The following is a 23,816-nucleotide window of genomic DNA, read 5'->3' as shown; positions in this document are numbered from 1 at the left end:
AAACCAAACCCAAATTTTGTTTATTCAAGGTAAAACAGTTAAACATGATCCTCTCGTCAGACCAGTGCACTGAGAAAGTTTGAACGAAACTTGACTTAAGACAGCACATACTAACAAATATGACATCCTATTATTTGTTTATATATCTAGTAGTCTATCATTAAAGGGATGGCTGAAAGTATTCATAGCTTGATAAATAAGAGTAAAATTCACTGCAAAATGCCGAAAATTTCATCAAAATCGGATAACAAATAAAAAGTTATTGAATTTAATAGTTTAGCAATAATTTGTGAAACATGATTTCACATCCCCGCTTCTTATCTTGTATTTTATTATATGAAATTAGATTTATTCAATTTTTTTCCTCCAAGAGCTAGAAAAATTGGTTTGAAAACTGATTTAGTTCATTAGATATGTATTGCTGCAACTTATTTTATCACACAAGTAAGAAATATTAGTAATGAAAAAATATATGATTTTATGTAATAACATAAGAATACGGAAAGTGGGGATGTGGCATCATCAGCCCACCTAATAAATAGTCATGACGACTGTTTTCACAAAATATTGCTAAATTTTAATTTTCAATAACTTAATTATTTGTTATCCGATTTGGATGAAATTTTTAGCATTTTGTTCAGTGAATTCTACTCTATGTATCAAAATGTAAATATTTTCAGCCCGGACAACCCTTTAAACTTAAATAATTTTCTTAAATCAATATCCCTGACTAATTTTGGAAAGAGATTTTGGCTGGGATTATTCATTGCCCCCCCCCCCCCACCATCGGCCTACATACGACCACATGTAAACGTCCTTTCGCTTCTTTTTATATTATTAATACATGTATTATAGTACGATTGTGTGGATCTTACTTGCTTTGTAGAACAGGCGTTCGCTATTTAGATGTATGCATATGGAAATTGTGGAGCTTAATCTGTTTTATGGGCTACTTTAACTTATTTTCTGTGTCATTGCTTTGTCTTTTTTGTTCACCTTGGGTGGGTGTATTTGAAATGTGAGGCTGATTTTACAAGTCATTTGTTGTCAAAGTAAAGATTTTCTGTTTCATGTATTCGCAGATTCTCAATGAAAGAACACAGCTACATGCATTTTTAAATTATGAATGCGAGTGACATTATGGCCCAAAAGTTTTTTTAGGCGTCAAGACATGAAATTTTTTGATCAATTTAATACAAAATCTAATTTTGTGATAATTTTCGACAATTAATAGCAAATAATATTATAATAATTATTCTCCTCTCCCTTTCTTTCCTTTTCCCCATTTTTTTTCTTGTGCATGAACATTTTGGGGATCCATGACCCCCCAGTCCTCATCCATACGCCTTTAATGAATGCAGCATACAGTGCGTCCCAGAATAAAAGGATATAGACTTTTGAGACATGTGATTTATTGAATTGCGTTCAGTTTGTCCCATTTAACATAAAACAGAAGCGAGATGGGGCTAAACTTTAAGAAATGTCATTGTCAATTAGAATTGTTTGATAAGGTTATAATAAAGCATTGACTGTTCTCAGTTCCATTTAGATTGGACCACTGAGCTTTTACAAAATAGAAGGAAAGCGTACTTTCATGTTGTTAATCATCCAAGAATAAGCATGGTAATATATAACAGCATGTAATGGAGTATTTATAGCATTAAAATTGTAATGAATAACGTTGGGTTTATTATTACTCCATAACACAAAATCACAAATAACATGGATGCTCCAAAAATTGTGTATATCTAATTTTTTTTTACAATTTCCAAGATATGATTAAAAAAATATGTATAAAAAAAATCTACGCTGATGGATTACAAAGGTTATCATAGTCTTGCAAGTTTGAGTGTTTATAGTTACCTGGGAATATTTCATGAAGAATTTGTTAGTGCTTTCATTGTCTACATAGCTCTTAGCCAATCAGAAGCAAGGATTTACAGTAGCTTATAACATTAATTTTGTCTATGAAAATCACTGACAAAAATGCCATAAAACACATCCCCGTAGTCAACTGCAAATTTCATCAATACTTAATTAAGAAATACGACTAACTTCTTCACAAAAGCTTATAACTTGTATCAATGTATATTATTGTATATTATGCAACATAAATCAGTAACAATGTATTGCTGAGCAATGTCTGAATTGAAATTTACAAAAGAAAGGTTTTATTATGCAATAAAATAAAGATTCTTTTTACATGTCAATTTCCAGTAATCGGTGTGTTCATGTGGAAGTATGAGTGGAGTATATGGAGAGCTTAATTAAACAAGTGGAATGCCTCTGGCCATCTCACCTGCATCACGCGGTTCAATATAGCAGCAGTGCTGACTTTGCATACTACTCTAACTCGCACAAGATGTTCAGTGATACATGGTTACTCTTATGTCCTCTTTTTATGAACTAGACCAATAAACTTACATGATGGTTATTCAACAAAAAACCCCAACATGGCCAAAGTTCATTGACCTTACATGACCTTTGACCTTGATCATGTGACCTGAAACTGGAACAGGATGTTCAGTGATACTTGATTACTCTTATGTACAAGTTTCATGAATCAGATCCATAAACTTTCAAAGTTATGATGGTAATTCAACAGATACACCCGATTCGGCTAAAGTTCATTGACCTTTGACCTTGGACATGTGACCTGAAACACGCACAGGATGTTCAGTGATACTTGATTACTCTAATGTCCAAGTTTAATGAACTAGACCAATAAACTTTCAAAGTTATGATGGTAATTCAACAGATACCCCTGATTCGGCCAAAGTTCATTGACCCTAAATGACCTTTGACCTTAATCATGAGACCTGAAACTTGCACAGAATGTTCAGTGATGCTTGATTACTATTATGTCCAAGTTTCATGAATCAGATCCATAAACTTTCAAAGTTATGATGGGAATTCAACAGATATCCCCAATTCGGCCAAAGTTCATTGACCCTAAATGACCTTTGACCTTGGTCATGTGACGTGAAACTCATGCAGGATGTTCAGTGTTACTTGATTAACCTTATGTCCAAGTTTCATGAACTAGGTCCATATATTTTCTAAGTTATGATGACATTTCAAAAACTTAACCTCAGGTTAAGATTTCGATGTTGATTCCTCCAACATGGTCTAAGTTCATTGACCCTAAATGACCTTTGACCTTGGTCATGTGACATGAAACTCTAATAGGATGTTCAGTAATACTTGATTAACCTTATGGCCAAGTTTTATTAACTAGGTCCATATACTTTCTAAGTTATGATGTCATTTCAAAAACTTAACCTCAGGTTAAGATTTGATGTTGACGCCGCCGCCGCCGCCGTCGCCGTCGGAAAAGCGGCGCCTATAGTCTCACTTTGCTTCGCAGGTGAGACAAAAATGAGGTAGATCTATTTTAATTAAACAAAAGTACAGTCATTATCTTTGTGAGAGATTAGATGTCTTCTAATCCAAATTCTTGATTTACAATTTGCTATACATATGACTTTTGTCTCAGAATTGGATTTAGCTCCTTTTAAAATTTAAATATCCATTTGTAAATGCCAGGTATAAAAGACACAGTAAGAAGATTTAGCAGGAAAGTCAATATACATAAGATAATCTAATGCTGCTTTCACATCAAGGTACGGTCGCAGTGACCATACCTAGCAACCGATTACCACACCGACATCAAAATTTTGGCAGGCCACTGATCTGAACACAGATCAGTGGGTCAGGCCCAGAGCGATTGGTCACTTAAGTTTGTGTGCATCATGAACTGCGCATATTTTACGCTAAATGCATTTGACGTCACGAAGAAAGAATAGGGCATTTTGATCGGTCACCGAGTACAATATGCATTCACATTAAGCTTGCATCAGTCACTGTGACCATACCTTGATGTGATAGCAATAGAACTGACTGTACCAGTGATTGTACCTTTGGGTGAAAGCAGTATAAAATGACAGAAATGAAACTGAGTAGTGTCATAATTCAAGATAATTCAAATTTTTGACCTTTTATTTCTGATCATCATCAGTTTCTGATGATCTGAAATGAAATTTTGAAAACTAGAAATCATGAATTATGGCTCTACTCAGTTTTATTTCTGTCACTTTATTTAATATGTTCTGATAATTCATAAGGTAATTTGTAAAGTAAGGAGTATATATGTAGCTGCTTAATCAAATGTGCCAACAAGAATATTTAAAAAAACACCAGAAAATGATCAATAAATCTCTAATATTTCTTACTTGTTTATTCAGGTGAAAACATGGAAGCACTGGAATACCACTATTTTCAATTGGTTTAATCATTTCCACAGATTAAGATTTTATCCCACTCTTTAGAATGAAATAAAAACATTTAAACATGTACTGTATAAAATATCAGAGGGTGATGTTTGGACTCTTAAATCCTGGAATAACTTACACTATGTAAAACTTTTCATTCTAGTATTGAAATTGTCAAAAATTTGTGGTTCAGAAGAGAAGGGGCAGGGGGTCGTTAACATGTATCTAAAAGATGAAGGAACATGAACACGGAACATGATATCGCTGCAGAAGCAAAATGGACAATATTTGGTTTCAAGTACAGATGTACTTAATATGTTATTTTTCAGCTATGATTTTTTTTCTTAAAGAAATGGCTTTCCAAACTTAAAAACATTTTCGAAAAGTGATATTCATACAACATGTACATGTGTGCATGAAAGTCACATAACTAATGAATATTCATCTAAAATCCCAGCTAATCATTGTCAAAATACCATTACAATGAAAATGGTAGAAATTCTGAAGTTTCAGAGCTTCTTTACAATCATTCTTTTAATGCTTAATACCTATCTGATTCATAATATAGGACGAAAGAACTTTAAATTGATGCTATCATCATCATAGATGATACCAGTAATACCAAGGCAAAATGGGAATGTAACTAGAATTAATAATCCACAATATGATCATGAAGGTATATATATTTATCATATATATATCATCATGTACCAAGGAGCTTTTTTTTAAAGACACATGGTTTCTGTGTCCCTAAGAAGATGAGCAAAAGCTTTGTTTCCTCAAGAAAATGAAAATAAAGTGCATTCAATGTATGTGCAAAAAAAAGAAGAAGGGGTCAAAAGTCAGGCCCACACTTAGCAACTGGCTGTGACTGGATTTTCAGAAATAAATTGTGATAAGTTGACTGATACAATATTTTCAAGGTAAATAAGTTTGCATTTATATTCTGAAAAACTGTATGAATAGGAATATATCGAGATTGTAAGTATCTTGTTCTAAACAGCGGCACAAAGACTGAGATTTGCAGTGACGTCCTGCTGATCATACATGTAGCTGTCATGAACATGGAGGTATGCATCTGTTCCAGTGGGTTTCCCTATTTGCCACTATTTTGATCAAGGTGAAAAATAAGAATAAAAAGATGCAAGATTTAAATTCAAAGACTCAGTGCCTAAGGCACGTAATCTATTCACATCCCTGAATCTGACTGGTATTTGAAGATAAAATCACTGCTTCATGAACCTTGTCTCTTTAAACAGTCTATGCATATCTATTGGTATACACACAGTTATAACAGAACTAAAACCATACATATAGGTCATGGTGCATTCAGCCCACTTTCTCAAAAGACAAGGTATCCTTTTACTGAATATTCACAGTGTACTACTGACTAATGGCTTCCCTAAGGATCAACACATTAATGTAATCTGACTTCCTTTTATAATTCAATGATAGGAGCTACATTAACCTTAATCTACTAGAGTGCAGCTTGTATCAGTCTGTAGGATACTCGAAGCAAAGTAAATGGCATGGAGTATTATGTTTTCTGAGAATAACACATTAGCAAAGATTAAACTTGTCAAACCATACTGAACTGTACTGTTTGGTACTGAATGAACAGTTAACAAACCATGCTTTTTGCGGTATCACAGTGAAATTGCATTATTCTCCCTTTGATCTTATTTGATCGAATTTGCAGCAAAATGGGCACTGAATGGTCGGGAATGTGAATTATACTTGAGTATTAACTATCATTACAATATTCCAAAAGTGTAGTGGTCATTTTTTGTTCGACTATTGAACTTCAAGTTCGACCCTTTTTCAGCTGTAATGATTTAAATTCGGCATCTAGTGCACTCTCTTGGTAATATTTTAATTCTTATTCAAAATAGAAGTTTGAGCTCTTACTTTACAAATTTTCAGCCAATTCCATGGTTGAGAAGGGTTTTATATAAACAAGACCATAAACATGCAAATACTTTCTTTTGATTGGGCACCAGATAAAAAAAATGTAATGTAAAATCTGTAAATTTATCCAATGAAACATTTTCCTTTCATATCCTTCTCATCATTATCATTTTACACATTCATATATTATAAGTAATAAACTGGAACAGTGACATGCACTTTTTGGGGACTTCGTAATTAAAGATAGGCTTTAAAAAGAAAAAGGGAATACATCCCTAATTACTCAAAAATTATGAAAAATCCTTAAAATTGTGGTGACATTTTAAGGTATTTTCTGAGCGGATGGGCAACATACATGTACAGTATATTCACTTGGTTTATGTCTAATACATACACCACATAGGCTTAACCCTACTATCAATTTGGTCTTCTTGTTGTTCAGTCTATTCTTCACTTGAGCCCTGTCTAACAAAGAGTTACAAAATTTGATTCAATCAATTGTCAATCTATGGAAATCCATCAGTGGCATAATTTTTTCTACATGAAATTTGCAAAATTAAAGGTGAACACACAAAATTTTCAAGAAAAAAATGAATTTATTTAACATTCGTCATATCTAGAAAACATCTTGATCAAACATGCATTTTAGATGTTGGCTTTCCATAGTTGAGATTGATCAGATCAATCGCAACTCTTGTAAGACAGGTCCAATGTCTAATACTAACTTATCCTTTTTATCTTTCTCCTGAATACCCACTTGGTCTAATTTTGACTATTGTCTACTATTACTTTGTTAAATGAAATTTTGTTCAGCTTACCATATACACCTAGTGGTGTAAGACCAAGTGAATATAAAACATAATGGGGATATTCAGATGGGAGGTGGACATGGTAAGACCCAGGGGCAGAATAAACTAAATGTCAATTAGCCCAAATAGTCATATGGTTTGTAAACAAGCTAGATGTATACAAACTAGGATGAGACCATGATAGACAAGTCTAAACAGAAAGTACATGAAGGCAATTAGACCAATCAGCAATTTACCATTTGAAAGTATATATATAACTACCGCTGAAATCTTCATTTTCATTACCTTTAAAAACTACGAGGTAAAGTTCATGTCATCATAATTTAATAATTGCTCTTTCTGCTCTCTTCTTTTGTTTCTTCTTCTTCGTCTGGTAATTAGCAGTAGCATCAGCAAAGAGTTGAACTTCATTCTCAGCTTCTAGCTTATCCTTCAAGAAATGAAGACCGGCTAAATTGAATCCTATGGTGTCCTAGAAAAACAAAAAAAAAGAACACAAAGATTGATTTAATTATTCTGGAAAATACAGTAAAAAGCACCGACACATCCACTGAATTAGGCAATCTTTGAAAAAAATCTATTTTAATATCTCAATAATAAAAAATGCACACAAGCTCCAAGAAACAAGTAACAGAAAAACCTACACTGTATGTTTGGAAATCACATTCAAATAATAAACTTTGAAAACATTTAACTTAGAATTAGGATAGGGACAAAGCAACTTCATTGGACAGTTGGTTCATTTTTTTAATGATCTTTGATTTTTTTAATGAACTCCAGAAGCCTGTTGCATAAAACGTTTTACCTGAGAAAACTCTGGTAAAAACTGAAAACTAAGGTTAGTCTGATTTCCGCCATTGACTTTAGCACAGGGCAAAAACTCCGGTAAAAACAACCTGAGTTTTCTCAGGTAAAAAGTTTTATGCAACGGGCCCCAGAACTCCAAGTCTTCGGTCTGTATTCCAGTCAATATCATTATGCGTTTTAACATTAGTATTTTTCTTGATTATTTTGTATTCATGATGTAATTGATAACCAACTTTGATCCAAGTATTAACTTAAACACATATCTATATAAACTTACCCTTAGTTTATTAGCCTTTGTTAATGTTGTCTTCCTCAGTCTGTCAACCATAGGAAGCAATTTCTGATTAGATGTTATCTGACCGTGATGGATCCTATGGTAAACAAAAGAAAACCAATCATAATGCAAATTTAAATGAAATTCATTATCTATGCACTCTATGGTACAGGTGATCAAGTTCTCCAAGGAACAGTGATTGGATGAACAATATCCCTTGAAATACTGACAAAACATTTTTTTTAATTCATTTATTTATTTACTTTGGGGGGGATTTTTTTTAACATATACTCTTTATTTTACTTTTGCAGTCATACATAACCCCCTTTTACCCCCTTGTTATACAACTAATCCTCATTATTTTTCCCTGTCTGTGCCAATATTGATTTCATAGTAACAGTAATGAATAACATAGATTGTCATATGAGACATACATGAACACTTTACTAGAGTCCTTAAGTAATTGAATGTCAATCACACAGTACAACCTTTTGAAAGAAATTTAAATAGAAATTCATGAACATTTCAGAATGTTATCATGGTGATCACAAGCCAAATGAGCAGTATTAATGACTGGGGTACATTGATAGTGCTTCAGCTCTACATTGAAATCTAGTTTTCAGCCACTTATCAAATGGTTTGGAATCACTTTCATTCATATTTCATTAATTTCAATGATTCATCTGATATCATTGAAATGTTTAAGATTGATACATGACAAGATCAGTGTCAAGAGATAATGGTGTCAAGTTTTCATCAGAGCCGATATAAATGTAAAAAATGTAACTAATGCTGACAGAATGAAGGCTTTCAAGGTCAGAAGATGACGTTCCTTATCTTTTTTGATGATTTTGATGAATCTCATTCGTACTGAACCATTCTAGGTTATTTCATGTGCATTATTCTAATCATGACACTTACTTGGTATGCTACTACAGTATCTTCTTGCCTGTTTGAATTGTTTTTCAAGACACTTTGAAGAAACTTCATTCTTTCTTATCCGTTTTAACATTCACATTAACCAGTCATTAATACTGCTCCATATGACTAATATGTCACTCTGAAGTCTTCATGACATTGATTTTGAAAAGAATTTGACCTAATTCTAGGAGTTTGTATGATAAAATCATCTTCTTGTTCATGGAACTCAAGAGTGATTTAATTTCAAGCCCTCTGGTGATATAAACTGTTCTACAATAAGTTCTACAATAACAAGTTAAAATGATCATCCATACATCTCTAATTTGAGAACAGCTTTGTAAAATTCCATCCAGAGGAAAGATTACCTGAGAAGGAAGAGAAGACATCTACAAGCAAGCTCCACTTCTCTTGATTCTTGAATGAGAGTCTCTAACAGAGGTAATAGCTGAAGTACATAGTCTAGAGGTAATACTAATAAGCTCTCTTCTAGTTCACTGAAATCAAAATCAAATGCAAAGGGGTTATCTCTTGGTCTATCTTTTAGAACCAATTTTATATTGTAGTTTTCTTCATAACAAAAATTAATTAAAGCTGAATGACAGTAATTGCAGTAAAACACTGATTTCGTGAGAAAGTCTGTAAAACCAAGGTTAAGTATGACTATATCATCGTGGATCTAGATCTGGTACAGTTACATAAACTGAACTTTGTGAAATCATAAAATCTAAGCTGAAATACGATCACACTGAAGATTGCCAACACAGATAGGCACACATGGGACAGGGACAGTGTATTATTATTGCTGGAATAAAGACCCGACGGAAGTGACCGAATCCGCGCTTATTTTGCTTATTTCTTCCACAATCCTTTTGCACTTATTTTTTATTCATACAAACAGACACTTGGGTGGTCATTATATTAGATTCTGTAAAAAGTCATTTTGAGATCGTTACCAGAACTGGAATTTATCTTTAATCTATTTTCAGGCAATCATATTCTTCATCACTTCATTTACTGACACCTATGTCATGACAGAGAGAGACCAACATTTGAGATCATAATACTTAAGAGGAATCCGAGCTTTGTAGTTGTAAATAATTATACACACAAAAGATGGGCCTCGGGTCTTAACAATGCAATTGATAATATCAAATTTACAATTGAATGAATACCATACCTTGATTTAATCTTCTTTATAACATCTCCTACATATCTGAGAGGCTGTAAGACAAGAGAAAAAAACAGTCATTAACCTCTTGCCCTCTGAATGAATATTCGTAAAATGAATACAGATAATTATTATGTTACCTTGAAAAGAATTGGTCATTAATTAGCTTCTCTAGAATAATAAAGACAAAGAAAATCAATGATTATGATTGAAATCTTAATGTAACTGCAACATTTGCATGTGAAGGTCTAGAAAAAAACCCATTATGGTTAAATAACCCTCAACAAGATTTATGGATAGCATCCTTAGCCAGATATAAAAAATTTTATGATGATGATGATGGCTCTGAGAATTTGTAAATTTTACAGTAATTCAACGAGGGTAAATTATCATCATCCTCAACAATCTCTACTTTATGGTAAGTTGCTGAAAAGAGATGAAACTATAACCAGCTAAACTTTAGTTATGTGAAGAAGTTGAGCAGACTTACTGTAAGGTTTCCATACGCCATGAGAATAGGATGCTGGTCTGGTGGTGGAAGCTGAAAAATAGTAAGATAACAAGATTATTGCAACATCAAAAGGTGATATGATCATCCTATTACTGTTCTCCTTATGCTAATTTATTTCTACTTTTCTTTCTACTCCTTCTTTTATTATAGTTTATTTTTATTTTTCTCCTCCTTTAATTTTCTTTTTTTTTTCTTTTCTTGTTCTTTCTCCTCCTCCCCTCTTCTCTCTCTCCCCATTGTTTCTTGCCTCTTTATATGTTGCCTTGCACCTGTATTACCCATCCTTCTCCTCTTCCTTTTTCTTATTAATTCTTCTCCCCCCCCCCCCTCCATCCCTTCTTCTCCCAATCTCTCTTCCCATTCCTCTCCATCTCCCCATCTTTTTCTCACCTCTTTTCCTGCAGCCTTACACCTGTCTTTATAATCTTCCATCTTAGCTGTTTCTTCCTGGTAAAGATTAAGAGCTTCCATCAATCTCTCTGCTCCTTTCAATGTCTCTGCTGTTCTCTTCTCAGGCAAGGACACCTCTCCCCCTGTAGGTTCACCTGCGATCTGTTTGGAGACACAAAAAGAAAATAACCATATTTCATTTCATTAATGGGCAAGTGCATAAAATGATCAACCTTTCTACACCAGTCCCCCATTTTTCTCAAGTCTTACTTCACTTCCAACACTGACCAAGTTATGGTCATTTGACAGCATTACAGACTTTCAAAAGAACAAGAAATCAGAGACATAAAATTTCATGAAGGTCCCACATAAAGGGGGTTGCACATACATATTTTATGGAATTGCCTTACTATTGTCATTGTTGTTCCCCCCCCCCCCCCACCCCCATATCTACTCTATTTTGTATTGTTTGTGTTGGTAGAGTAGACTGTTTTAAGTTTTGGGTTTTTTTATGTTCTAAGCTGGCAACACAGAATAAACATTTTTACGACTTGCACAAGAACATAAAAGAAGAGAGAAACAAAAGAAACGTGTTGAGGTATGCCGGTCAGATTTAACCACTTGACCTAAAACCAATCAGGAAAATGTCATAGCCCTTCATGTCCTTACAATATAAAGCTGAAAAGTCTGAATCTGGAATTATCATGGTTTGATATGAAACAGAGGCCTGATGATTGCCATAACTACATGTAACACCTATACAAGACCTCAAGATATTCACCAGATAGATAGCCCACTATTACCCAAGATAGCATATCATCATCATATCGCATAGATTTGAATTCAGTAATGAAAAAAAAGATATATTTTCTTTACCGGTTGTTCTTCCTTATTGAGACTCTCTTCATATTTTCTCTCTCTTTCCATTTCCTGTTCTTCTTCTAATACCAAAGGCTCCTCAGTCTTCTCCCATATCCTCAGAGATTTGTCATGTGATGCACTCACCTGATCAGTCACATGATCAAAACATAAAAATCATTAATTATCACAAGATGCATGAAAATCAGATGCATGCATTTTGAGAGGGTGATTCACAACAAATTAGCCCTGTAATGACCGGTTTATTTTAATGCACAAAAATACAGATAAGTTAACTGCACAATAATGATCAAAATTGGCAAGCATCTTGCATGTGACAAATATACAATCAAGTAAGATTCCTTTACTTAACATTTTTTTAATTGTGTTAATTATGCTCTTCTATGAATGTATTCTCACTGAAGTGAATTTGCCTACAATCACAAAATTTCATTTTTGGGGTTTAACACAAATTCATTTTTTGTGTGTGTAATTAAAATAAGGTACTCATTTCAATTTGATATAAATTTCTAGCCTTTTATCTTTTATTAACTCTTGACATGCCACACACACTACTAACCCAACGCCACAGTGCTAATCCGATGCTAATCCCCTGTGCCAGACAGAAAACCCCCGTGCCACATTGATTTTGGGATCACTCCTTTCAATAGTCATGATTCCAATTGCTTGTAACTCTCTAACGATTAGTTTATCCACAAAATATTGTGTAGTAAAGTTGTAGGAAATTTCATACCCCTTATAATGATGTGCTCATTATATGGATTGGTTATTATCTTTACCGCTAAAATATGAGTTGTATCAAGTAGTTCCATTTTGTGGAGTATTTTGTATGGATCAAGAAACCTAGGTCTCTTCCCTCTCAGAGGCGGAGCCATATCTTGTAAAAAAATGTAGAAATACTCGAAAAAGTCGAATGTAAACCGCGTAAGTTGATCTGTCAGAAAGCAGAGTTCGCACTGCACACAATAGTGCTAACTACGGCGTGCATGCGATGCGCAATACAATGCAAAATGGCGTAACAATGATTGTAATTCCGAATGTGCGCAGTCATGCACGAAGCAGGTGAGGGTAGGAAACAATGCAAGCACAAAGCAATCAATAGTGGACGTGCGAACACGAGTGTGGCATGTTATAGTAGGATACATAGCGTGCTCGAAGCACTCAATGAGTTAAAACCAAACTTGCAGCAACATCACAGTCACATAAGTAAAAGGAATACAAGTCAGTAATAGCAAAATAGAAATACATAAGTGAATTTCAGATTGAAATTATATTTGTTATGATAAAATTTGTTTGTATGTTTGCTAGTATGTAATCTTTACTCACCATAAAGCTACCATCAGGACTGATAGCCATACACCAAACCTCCCCATGATGACCCTAGAAATAAAAAAAAATTGCAATAACGATAATAATCATGACACTAAACATCGCATCTCAATTATTTCAATTCATCTATTCATTTGTTGTTACATCAATAACAAAACATGTTACACAACAAACCAATTTCTTTACTAGCAATTCATAGGAAACATTTTAACAACTGGCCAGAAATAATTGTTACAAGCTTATTATTACTATCATTATTAATAGTAACATCATCATTCTCATCAACATCATCATCACCATTAACATCACCATCATCAACACTATGACCATCATCACCACCATCATCATCATCATCAGCACCATCACCATCATCATCACTAACTTCATCATCATCACCTTCCATATTTGTCAACATTAAGTGATTTCAAACACACAAGAAAACAACATAACTATTCATAAATCAAGTCAAACTTAACTTTCATTTGAAATTTGTATTGTTGATTAATTTGAAGAAAGGGGAATAAGAGGGGAACCAACCTCTAATGTAGTTATCTGTTGAAAGTGATCTCCATCCCATTGTTTAATCTTTCCATCTTTCCCTCCAGTGAAGAACAGATGAGTATCAGGTAGAAATCCTATACACATTACACTATCATCATGAGCAAACATAGACTTATGACAATCACCAAAGTCTAAACCCCATAGCTTCACATTCCGATCTGCTGACCCAGTTACCAGCAATGTACTGTCCTTTAATCAAACAGGGACAAAAAAAATCATTATTAAAATCATGACTACTGTGAATTGAATCATTCAATAATTTTACTATTGCACTGTAAGATTTACATTTGATACATTTGATATTAAATATTGACTTGCCATCACCATGCCATAGTAAAAATATATTGTTTGGTCATATTTGGACTATATCATTTCACTTGGATATCCCTTGAGATAAAGAAAATTATTCAAACAAGGGATAATCCTAAAGGTATTTATGAGGGACAATTTAACTGTAATTTTCTTATTTGCAACACTTAATCCTCACTATACAACCATATATCTCATTTCATTGTATTGCATTTGGCCTACATTAATCCAAGAACCCATTTCTTTTGCAATAATGATAAATCACAATAACAATTTTTTGTATGCAATTAAATTAATTTTTTTTTTCTTGGTTGAAATGATTAGCTAACTGTTAATTAAGAACAAAATTGAAAACTTGTTTGGTCTTACATCACAAAATATTTGATTATCCTAAAAAATAGAGAGATAACTTACTGAAGAGATATCCATGTTGAGTACTGGTAGTTTGTGTCCATACAGAGACAGAAAGAACTGAAATGAAAGAGGGTTATTATTATATAAAATGCATGTTTGTTCTAAATGTTTCCAAATATGATCATATTCATACATTCATTGTTTTCTTTAAAAATTTGTTGTGCTTGTCTTTGTTTACAAAGGACATTGTAAAAATTTCCTGTAGAAAAAATCATGACACTGATAGCTATCCATACTCTTGAGGTTGATCTTATCCACGGTATATCTTTTTAAAACGAAGGACAGGGTCCCGTAACACAAAGATTAGCTAAGAATAGCAAATATGAGAGAACATTTATGATTGGTTCCTGATCAGTATTTTGCGCCAAATGCGCATGTAGTATTAATCTTGATTGGTCAGTTCATTTAGCGATCAATGGTAAAGTGCCCAGGAATCATCAAAGGTACAAGACTTTTATAAAGATTAACTGCTAATGGATTGACCATATTTCATAAATAGAGCAACCCTTGTTAGGAATAGACTTGCCTTAGCCACCATTAATAATCTACAAAATTCCAAGTTTGGCCAAATTATTTTGATAACAATCCAAAGCCCATTTTAATATTTTCCTACCTTGAGTGTGTCAGCAAAGAATACTTTAACAGTGCTATCTAAGAGTGATGCTGCTACTAGTCTACCATCTGGGGAGTACTTCACACATAACACATCATCAGACATCTTCAATGTCCTGGTGTGAATGATGCTCAATTCACGTCTATACATGTATATAAACAAAAGAAAATTTAAAGGAAATTAATATGCATATCATAAAAGCTCATATTTTGCTCATAAGTAAAATATTTGCTTGAGTAATGATAACAATCTACGGGTGACATTGCCAAATTCAAATCTCTTGTGGCAACAGAAATATTAACAACTTAGACAAAATTCAATTTAGATGATGTACATATTTTTTGCATAGTCTGGTCTGAAATAATGCTTTAATTTATGCAATTGTTTGACTAAGGAAGGTTGACTAAATCAGAGTCTACTGTATGCTTTATCTTTCCATGCATTAGGTACCTTACGAATAAATATCAGCCACTTTTAGTCATGACTTATTTTTTTTCCTTTCCAATTTCGCTATATTTACATACATACATTTAACAAAACTTCTGTTAAATCCCCAACACAGCAAATGAGAATGGTTTATGGTACATTACATCTTCAGAGCAATGAAGTAAATAATGGGTTCGAAGAAATAATTTTGTAACCAATATGAAGCCCTATTGAATATGGAATTTCATGAAGAAATTTTCAATTTTTAATTTTTAATACAAAGAATATGTCCATCAATGTTTTCATAAATCAATTAGAGTTGCAAAAAAGTAATAATTTGTACGTACACAGTTCTGCCTTCATCATTCTCTGAGCTTACAAGTTCAAATTCCCAAAACTTCAAAGTCTTATCAGCACTTCCTGTCACAAAGCCCCTCTGAAAGATAAAATTTAAAATCAATTAGCAACATTTTAACATCCTTTCTTAATAGCTTAATAAGTTCATCTAATGAATTTCTCATAAATGTTTGCATGACTTTAGATTTTATTCATGTTGGTGCAAATACCGTAGTGGAATCTTGGTGTTATTGCACAATCTAAAAAACAAACAAACATATTACTCATTATCAGTCTTTACACAGATTGATCCCCTGCATAAGTGTTAACACAAGAACAAAATAAGCAAAACTACAAAACACACTCTACCACATGAGTCAAAAAACATTTGACACCTCACAAATCCCCAAACTAAGGAAAAACATATCATGAATGCATATTTATTCAAAGCTGCCAACTTCTGTTGACCCCCAAACATATATATACAGATCTCTAATTAAATTCATATTTTGAAGGTAAAACATTGGTACAAAATTTTATGTATATCACATATGAAGCATGCCAATCAAATTTTACAAAAACATATTTTGCAATAATGAAAATCATATTTTGTCACTTTTGATTATGAAAAAAAAAACACTAAATATTGTTAAAACATGAGTTGGCAGCTTTGAGTGATTATTACAATTCGCTGGAAAGAGTATCTACTTCAAAATAATTTGATACCATATTTTTGTGGTACATTTATGTCTTTATGCTTGGATAATCAGTGGGTATTCTTTGCAGAGGTGTAAATTTTTTATTTGTGACAAAGGAATGACTGGAAAGAATGAATCCAGATGCTAAAGATGTCATAATCCTACATGATTTAGTAAACATATTTTGTAAATCCCTTTTCCATGAAATAAACTTGAGAATTTATACACAAAAAAATTTCATTAAACAATTTTAATGTAGATCATTGACAAGGTCTTTTGAAATAAATTCTAATGCAACCCTTGTACGATTATGACACCATTAACATCTGGATTAATTAATTGCAGACATGCCTTACTTTGGCACAAATCAAGATTTACATCACTGCAAAAAATACTTAGATTTTTAGATTGTGGGAGAGTGGAAATACTCTCATTTATTTCTTTCGATAATATATACAAGTAAAACATACAAATATCATACATTATTTTGAACATAAATATACAAATATAATCATGAAACATTGATAAAAAAAAAATAATGAAAGAAAAAGGTATCCCAAAAAGCCTCAAAGGCTTGAAAAAGGGAAACCAAGAATAAAACATAAGAATGATTATAGAAAATAGCTAACAAATAGAACACCGGAATGTGTCGCCCCAACAGTATAGTTTGATTTTGATGATTGGCGGGCACGTTGTCAGTACTTTCTTTCAAACCAAAACACTGACGACATGCCTGATCATCCAGGTGTTAACACATACCACATAAATATGGTATCAAATTATTTGGGAGACAATACTCTTTCAAGCCATGTATATATTTTCCTTAAATTGGGGGTTTGTGAGGTGCCAAGTTTTTTTTTTACGCACACAGTAGTGTAGCATATGTTCCTATTATGGACATTAGCAATACCAAAGTAATGATAGTCAGTGTGTTCATATCAATAATAGTTACATACAGAAAGGGGAAGCTTACCTTATCTGGTGATAAACAGATAGACCAAACAGCTCCCTCGTGTGCCTCAAAAGATTCCATCAATGAACCAGACGCAATATCAAACATTTCTAGTTGACCTGCCTATATGGTTTCAATCAAAATCAAGAAAATATGACAGAAATTTAAAATTATTTGTAAGATAAAAATCATAATTTTTTTTCATTTTAAATGGATAAATTTGCTTCCGAACTATTTGTTTTCATCTACACACATTATAAATCAAAATATACATATCTAAAATGATACTCTTACCTACAAAATACATAATAAAGATACTTACAATTGAAGTGAAAAGAAAGAAAGAATGCAGAGAAAAACTTGTGAGTTGAATGGTAAATTATGCTCCCATCACGATATTAGTAGCCTATCCCCTGGAGAGATTCGTTCAAATACCAAAGGCCAGTTTCATTTTTAGTTTGGCACCATGCCGATGTAGAAACAGCCCAACACCAAACTTGATATTACCCTATGTTTTTTTGCATAGTATATAAATCAGTAACTTACCTTATTACCCACAATGCAATGCCTGTTTCCTGGAGCAAAGATAGATGATAATGCATGACCACACTTCAAGGTTCGAATACACTGCTGAGTGGATCTACAAACAATGAATAAAGAAGATTACATAAGTGGAGTATTGGGAGATGAAAATAATAAATAATAGTAATAAATTGGTGCTTATACATATAGCACACAATCAAAACTGCAGATGCACTTCACATATACAACTTTCTCTCCAATATTACAATACTACAATTACACTACAACAATAACAAATATGTTTTCAAATGTCTTATAAATGAATCAACAGAAGTACATGATTGAATTTGAAATGGCAAACTATTCCATCTGCAATGTGGTCGGAGTGGTGATCTACATGTACTACAGAGGTATTCAGGTGCCATTTTATGCATACACTTATAGACTAACAATGTATCTTTGTAAGATTTTTTTTGTCAACTGGTAACCAGTGCAACTGTTTCAACAGAGGGGCTCAATCATACTTCCAATTTTTCAAGATGATCCAAGTGGCATGATTTTGAATGCGCTGCAACCTTTCACAATCTGTTTCATTGATCAATAGAGAATTTGAGTATTCTAGACTACATGTACTAAGCTCAAGAGAATTGATAGCCTGGCTACAAGCTTCACCAGTGACCATTTTATTTATTCTACATGTTATACAGATGGAAGTTGAGATATAAAAAAAATCAGTTACTTCGTGCCCCTCAATCTCTGAAAAGATCTTTTCAGAGATTTACCCTCCGAATTCAAAACAAATTAGAAGAGTTAGCTAACATCTTCTTTGGTTTATCTACTTTTTTCACACATAACATTTTATTACCAAGGTTAGATTCTCTTAAACATGCAAATAAGACCAACATGCAACTGCATATAAAATGATCTTACCTGTTCCATATCTTGACAGCATTCCCTCCTGCAGAAAGCAAAGCTGTATTGTCAGAGCTAATTGATAGTGTCCTGACATCATGACGATGACCAGCAAGACTGATAACATATTCTTTATTCCCAACAGGTTTATCAGCTGTAAGATCTACCTTGTATGCTTCTAGGGTGTTGTTCTGTAAAAGGGTTACCAGTCTCACTTCTCCACTTCTATCCATGTGAGAATGGAAGGATCTAAACAAGAAATAGACATGATAAATGTGAATAATAATAACGCAGTTCTTGTATTCTTATGTGCTTCCAAAGGACTTGGATATTACTACCCTTGCTTTAGCCCCGCAGCCTTTTGCAGCGGGGTGGCATTTCCAGGAATAAATTCCTGCCAAGTACCCATTTACCTCACCTGGATTGAATACAGCACAATGTGGATGAACTTCTTGCTGATGGAAATTATGCCATGGCTGGGATTCGAACCCACGACCCTCTGTTTCAAAGTCAGAAGACTAATCCACTGGGCCACAATGCACTACAACATGGAATATCAAACTGCCCTTTAGAGAAAATGTTTTGGAAGTTTTTCAAGCATTCTGTTTTAATAAGGTATTGGCAAAAGGGACAAAGGGTAGATTAAATGTCTAGGATCAGATTATCCCATTGTCCTGAACTTACCCTACATCCTGTTCACCTTGTTGTCTATAATGTGCTTTGTTATACATTCTTTTGCAGACAAATGCAAAGGATGTGGTAAGATTGTGCAATGCCTAGTTAGCTTGCATATTATGAAAGGGGAAAAACAATCATTCATACTACATATATAAAAAGCAAACATTCCTAATTGCATGATAATACAAGATTTGGTGAAAGAGAGACACCTGGTTGAATAAAACATCTTTCTATGACCTCATGTGAAATCTTACACCATCATACTAGTGCATATTCACTCTTTGCGTATCATACAGACTACTCCTCGTAGTCCTCTGAACCAACAGGCTACTTGAGAAAAAGACAAGTTTTACCTGAGTTTTGCCGAAGCTTTGATATTTGTAAGAGGTTGAATCTTATCTTCCGCTGTTAGCTTGATGTTAGATACATCTACTTCATCACCATCTTCACCTCTAAACACACAAAAGAACAGAGACTAATTAAGCCAACATGTCTCAATATCTTTTTTTTGCATTTCAGCATTACAGATACCAATGATTTGTCTCTGAGAAACAGTGAGCAATGGAAAGCCACTTGCAGGATTTTGGCATGAGGATCTAGTAATCACTCCAAAGCAATTTCAATAAGTTTCTTCTGGAAAAAAGCATACAATGTAAAATGTTCAAAATCAATGAAATTTCCAATTTGAAAGTAATCTGAACAGTAATGCTGTTATTCACAAATATACGACAAACTCCATTAAAAAAAGTAATCCTTTCCATATTATAACTCATTCAAAGTTTCCTCTACATGTATTCTTTAGTAAGATAATTTGACAGGAATAAAAATTTTCATATGAAATAGGAAATAAACAAATTATTTCATGATCCCACATACAGGGGCAGTGCTACAAGGTTGGTAGAGGTAAAACCCAACCCTTTTCAAATAGAAAAATACAAAGGGAAGAAAATGGGAGAAGAAAGAAGAGCATGGAAAGAGAGGTAGACAATGAAGGTTACAACTCTATAATTGAGAAAAAAGCTTGGTGGGAAGTTTCATGGAATTGCAAATAAAGTGATCGCATAAAAGTACTGACTAACCTTGATCGTTTTCTTTCTCTCTTCTGCTTCTTGAGTAGTTTCTTCTTCTGCTCCTGAGCATTACAAACTTTGAAAAGCTCAAGATTGGGGCTTGGACCCTAAAAGATTAGAGCAAAATATTAAGGGGTAGCATGTAATGAAAGACGCTATAAAGGAATATCATGCTTTGATAAGAGAATTATACCATTAAAGTTGAGACAAGTGTTATTTAGAAATAACATTTGTCTCCACTTCAATGATACAATTATCTTCACTTTGGTCCCAAGTTATAAGCCTTGTGAGAAACTTTAGTCATCTGTGCATTGTTGAAGTAACATACCTATTTGAACAGACACTATTCTATTCAGACAGAAATATATATTGTTCTTGCTCTTAGAACTCTAGTGATTTCTATGGTAAAAGTCTCTGGCACTAATCCTAGATTTCGCCACTACTTTCTGACGGCATATGATAGCTCTGGGTTTGTTCACACTGTTTCTTCATTTTAGCTCATGTTTTGCCTTGTTTGGATTGCAAGACAAAAGAAATATTGAGCATGTCTTTACTCAGGGTCACTTTAAACTGAAACTGAACATTAAACTATCAGGACAGTCTAACCTGTTCTTTCATAGAAGAGGTAAAAGAATACCTCCCCTTTTATTGATGATGTCAGACAAGGCTTATAGGATACTTACATGGCATCCCAGTATTCTTCCTGTAGAATCAATGTGTAAAGATACTACTCTATCACTTCCCTTCCTTAGGATGGTTCCAGCTTTGGTACAGGTTAAGATACTCTGTAAAAAAATCAGTAGAAATATAAGTACAGGGCAGATGACTCTAAACAGAGTAAAAGAGTGAATGGAAGAAGCATATAAACTTCAAGTCATCACTAAACATCAAATTCCAGGTTCATGAAAATTATTATCAAACGACTGAACATAAAATACAATAGCGACATATAAACTATTACCGTAAACTAAAGCTGCGAGAACATGTCTATTTTTTTTTTAATGCTGCGTGTACTCCTTCGGTTGATCAGACAAAAGAAGTCTGAAGGGTTATTCAAAAGCACAATGATGGGCATAATCTAAGGAGAAAGGATTTACAGTACAACAGAATTAAGCAGAGATGGAATGCTATTACAGGAACCGAGGAATTTGTGAAAGTTGACATGTTAAAACTTTTGATATCATGTTTGTCCAACATGTCATTTGCTAAGGCGACAAATGCTCCAGGCTCTATTTCATTTAAGATGAAGGGTTAAGGTTAGGGATGCAATGGGATTTTATGTTAGGTTTAGGATAGGGTATAGTGTTAAATCAAGGGGTAAACTTAGTCATTTGATGTGTGGAATAACTAATGCCCCTGGAGAAATTTTTATGGAACTGTTTGTCCTGCCTTCAGGCTTCATTTGACCATTACAAGTTGAGTCACATAAGAGAAAGAATACACGGGTGCTTACATTATCATCACCTTCTTCATCATCATCCTCCTCCTCATCATCTTCATTCATTGTCCTTCTTGGTTTCTTAGCAGGAGATGGTCCTTTGTTCTCTCCATCATCACCTTCTAGCTGTTTCACAAAAAACATGATTACAATTTAAAAGCAACATCAATTTGAGAAAGAAACAAGTAGAAGAAATTAAGAAAATACAAGATGCAAAATGTTTTATTTGGTCTCTGCAAACATACTTGTTACAAATAAATTTGGTTTCCATGTGCAATATTCAGAAAAAAACATAACAAAATTAGCAAGATGATCAAACACAGCAAAAGGGGTAATTTATATTTCCAATCATAACTTTCAAAATTGTATCATTGAAAATAATGTAATTTTACTGGAAAAGACCCCATCCTTAAAAAAAAATATTGCAATAATTAAGAGCTAATGGCCATCATTGAAACTTTTATTATCATTACTGATATGAATTTACAACTTTAAGTTTATTAACTTTATTTATAATATAACATGAGAATCAGACATTTTCTTTGAGATTTCACTCCAACAAGAGAATAATAACTGCCAATAAATTGGTTTACCTCATCTTGGAAGGTGATTTCCCATACTTGAAGATCGCTCCCTGATGTTCCAGTCACTAGTCCTTTATCATCAGGTAGCAGAGCAAAGTCCCATACCTGTTTAACAACAACAGATTCTTATTAGCTGCACAATTCCTACCACAATAAATCCACAAATACATGTTTAAATCACTCTTTCAAATGATTAAAACATAATATTGTCATAGTATCATACTATCATCATCCCCACTTTTGTTCAATCATTTTGACTGTTCAATTTCAACATTCATGAATTTCAGAGTAGACAAGAACAAGGTGCATATCCACTGATCATGAGACCATTTCATGAAAGTTGTCAGCAGCAAAAACATTTTTAAAAATGGTAATTCTCTGGTAGTTGCTATAGGAACAGTCAGAGGCATCTGCTTCTTAGCCAATCAAAAATCATGAATGCAGTCAGTGCCACCAGCTGTTAGAAGAAAATTATTGAACACTTCCATGCTAGTCAAAATAGTGAAGTATACCTGTTAACTACAGATTGAAATCTTTTACATCAGACTGGACATGAAGAGACATACATGTAGCAAGTTGGGTGATTTCACATGTATAAGAAAAAACAAGGGCAAGTTGTACTTTTAATGGAAAGCGGATGAGGCCATGATGCATGCACAATGCCTTTAAATGATGTCACACTGTAGTTGCTGAGATTCAAATCTGAATGTTCCTCTAAAACTTTTTTTTCCAAAGAACTTGATAATAAACAGAACCTGGTGGGTGTTTCATAAAGCTGTTCGTAATTTAAGAAAGACTGGTGATCCTTTATTGTGGTAAATGGTATATTCATTGGCGATGGTTACGTGCGTAAGAAAGGTTCACCAATCATTCTTAAAGTCGCTCTTAACTTACCAACAGCTTTATGAAACACCCACCAGGAATATTGAATTAGGTTGATGGAGACTGATCCGAATTGGAAAGACTGGGGTAGAAAAATAAAATCTTGGGGGAGGGGTGATTCACAAAGAATAAGATTCCAATATTTGACAACTGC

The 23,816-nt window shown here is 33.5% G+C and overlaps 1 protein-coding gene across 2 annotated transcripts in view; it reads right to left on the bottom strand.

Moving 5' to 3' along the window:
* Positions 1-3,823: 3,823 nt before the first annotated feature.
* Positions 3,824-23,816, bottom strand: part of LOC121413299 (WD repeat-containing protein 3-like) — a 37,469-nt gene continuing 17,476 nt past the window's right edge. The window contains exons 6-26 of one of the 2 annotated variants that reach the window (XM_041606075.1): positions 22,790-22,885; positions 22,212-22,322; positions 21,442-21,543; positions 20,768-20,865; positions 20,042-20,140; positions 19,029-19,259; positions 18,123-18,216; positions 17,598-17,699; positions 15,938-16,026; positions 15,165-15,306; positions 14,552-14,608; positions 13,805-14,017; positions 13,265-13,318; positions 11,936-12,064; positions 11,060-11,221; positions 10,649-10,699; positions 10,168-10,211; positions 9,356-9,484; positions 8,073-8,166; positions 7,274-7,460; positions 3,824-3,918 (exon numbers count right to left, since the gene is read on the bottom strand). In XM_041606075.1, the coding sequence (XP_041462009.1) occupies positions 7,305-7,460; positions 8,073-8,166; positions 9,356-9,484; positions 10,168-10,211; positions 10,649-10,699; positions 11,060-11,221; positions 11,936-12,064; positions 13,265-13,318; positions 13,805-14,017; positions 14,552-14,608; positions 15,165-15,306; positions 15,938-16,026; positions 17,598-17,699; positions 18,123-18,216; positions 19,029-19,259; positions 20,042-20,140; positions 20,768-20,865; positions 21,442-21,543; positions 22,212-22,322; positions 22,790-22,885 (2,253 nt within the window). In that variant the 3' untranslated portion in view covers positions 3,824-3,918; positions 7,274-7,304. Of the gene's footprint in view, positions 3,919-4,219; positions 5,378-7,273; positions 7,461-8,072; positions 8,167-9,355; positions 9,485-10,167; positions 10,212-10,648; positions 10,700-11,059; positions 11,222-11,935; positions 12,065-13,264; positions 13,319-13,804; positions 14,018-14,551; positions 14,609-15,164; positions 15,307-15,937; positions 16,027-17,597; positions 17,700-18,122; positions 18,217-19,028; positions 19,260-20,041; positions 20,141-20,767; positions 20,866-21,441; positions 21,544-22,211; positions 22,323-22,789; positions 22,886-23,816 lie in introns of those variants that run through there. The other variant, XM_041606074.1, reaches the window with a different exon arrangement.

The sequence above is a fragment of the Lytechinus variegatus genome, chromosome 4 (assembly GCF_018143015.1).
Source record: "Lytechinus variegatus isolate NC3 chromosome 4, Lvar_3.0, whole genome shotgun sequence".
Lineage (NCBI taxonomy): Eukaryota > Metazoa > Echinodermata > Echinoidea > Temnopleuroida > Toxopneustidae > Lytechinus > Lytechinus variegatus.
The sequence above is the reverse complement of the archived record's forward strand: the minus strand, read 5'-3'. Positions and strand labels throughout refer to the sequence as shown.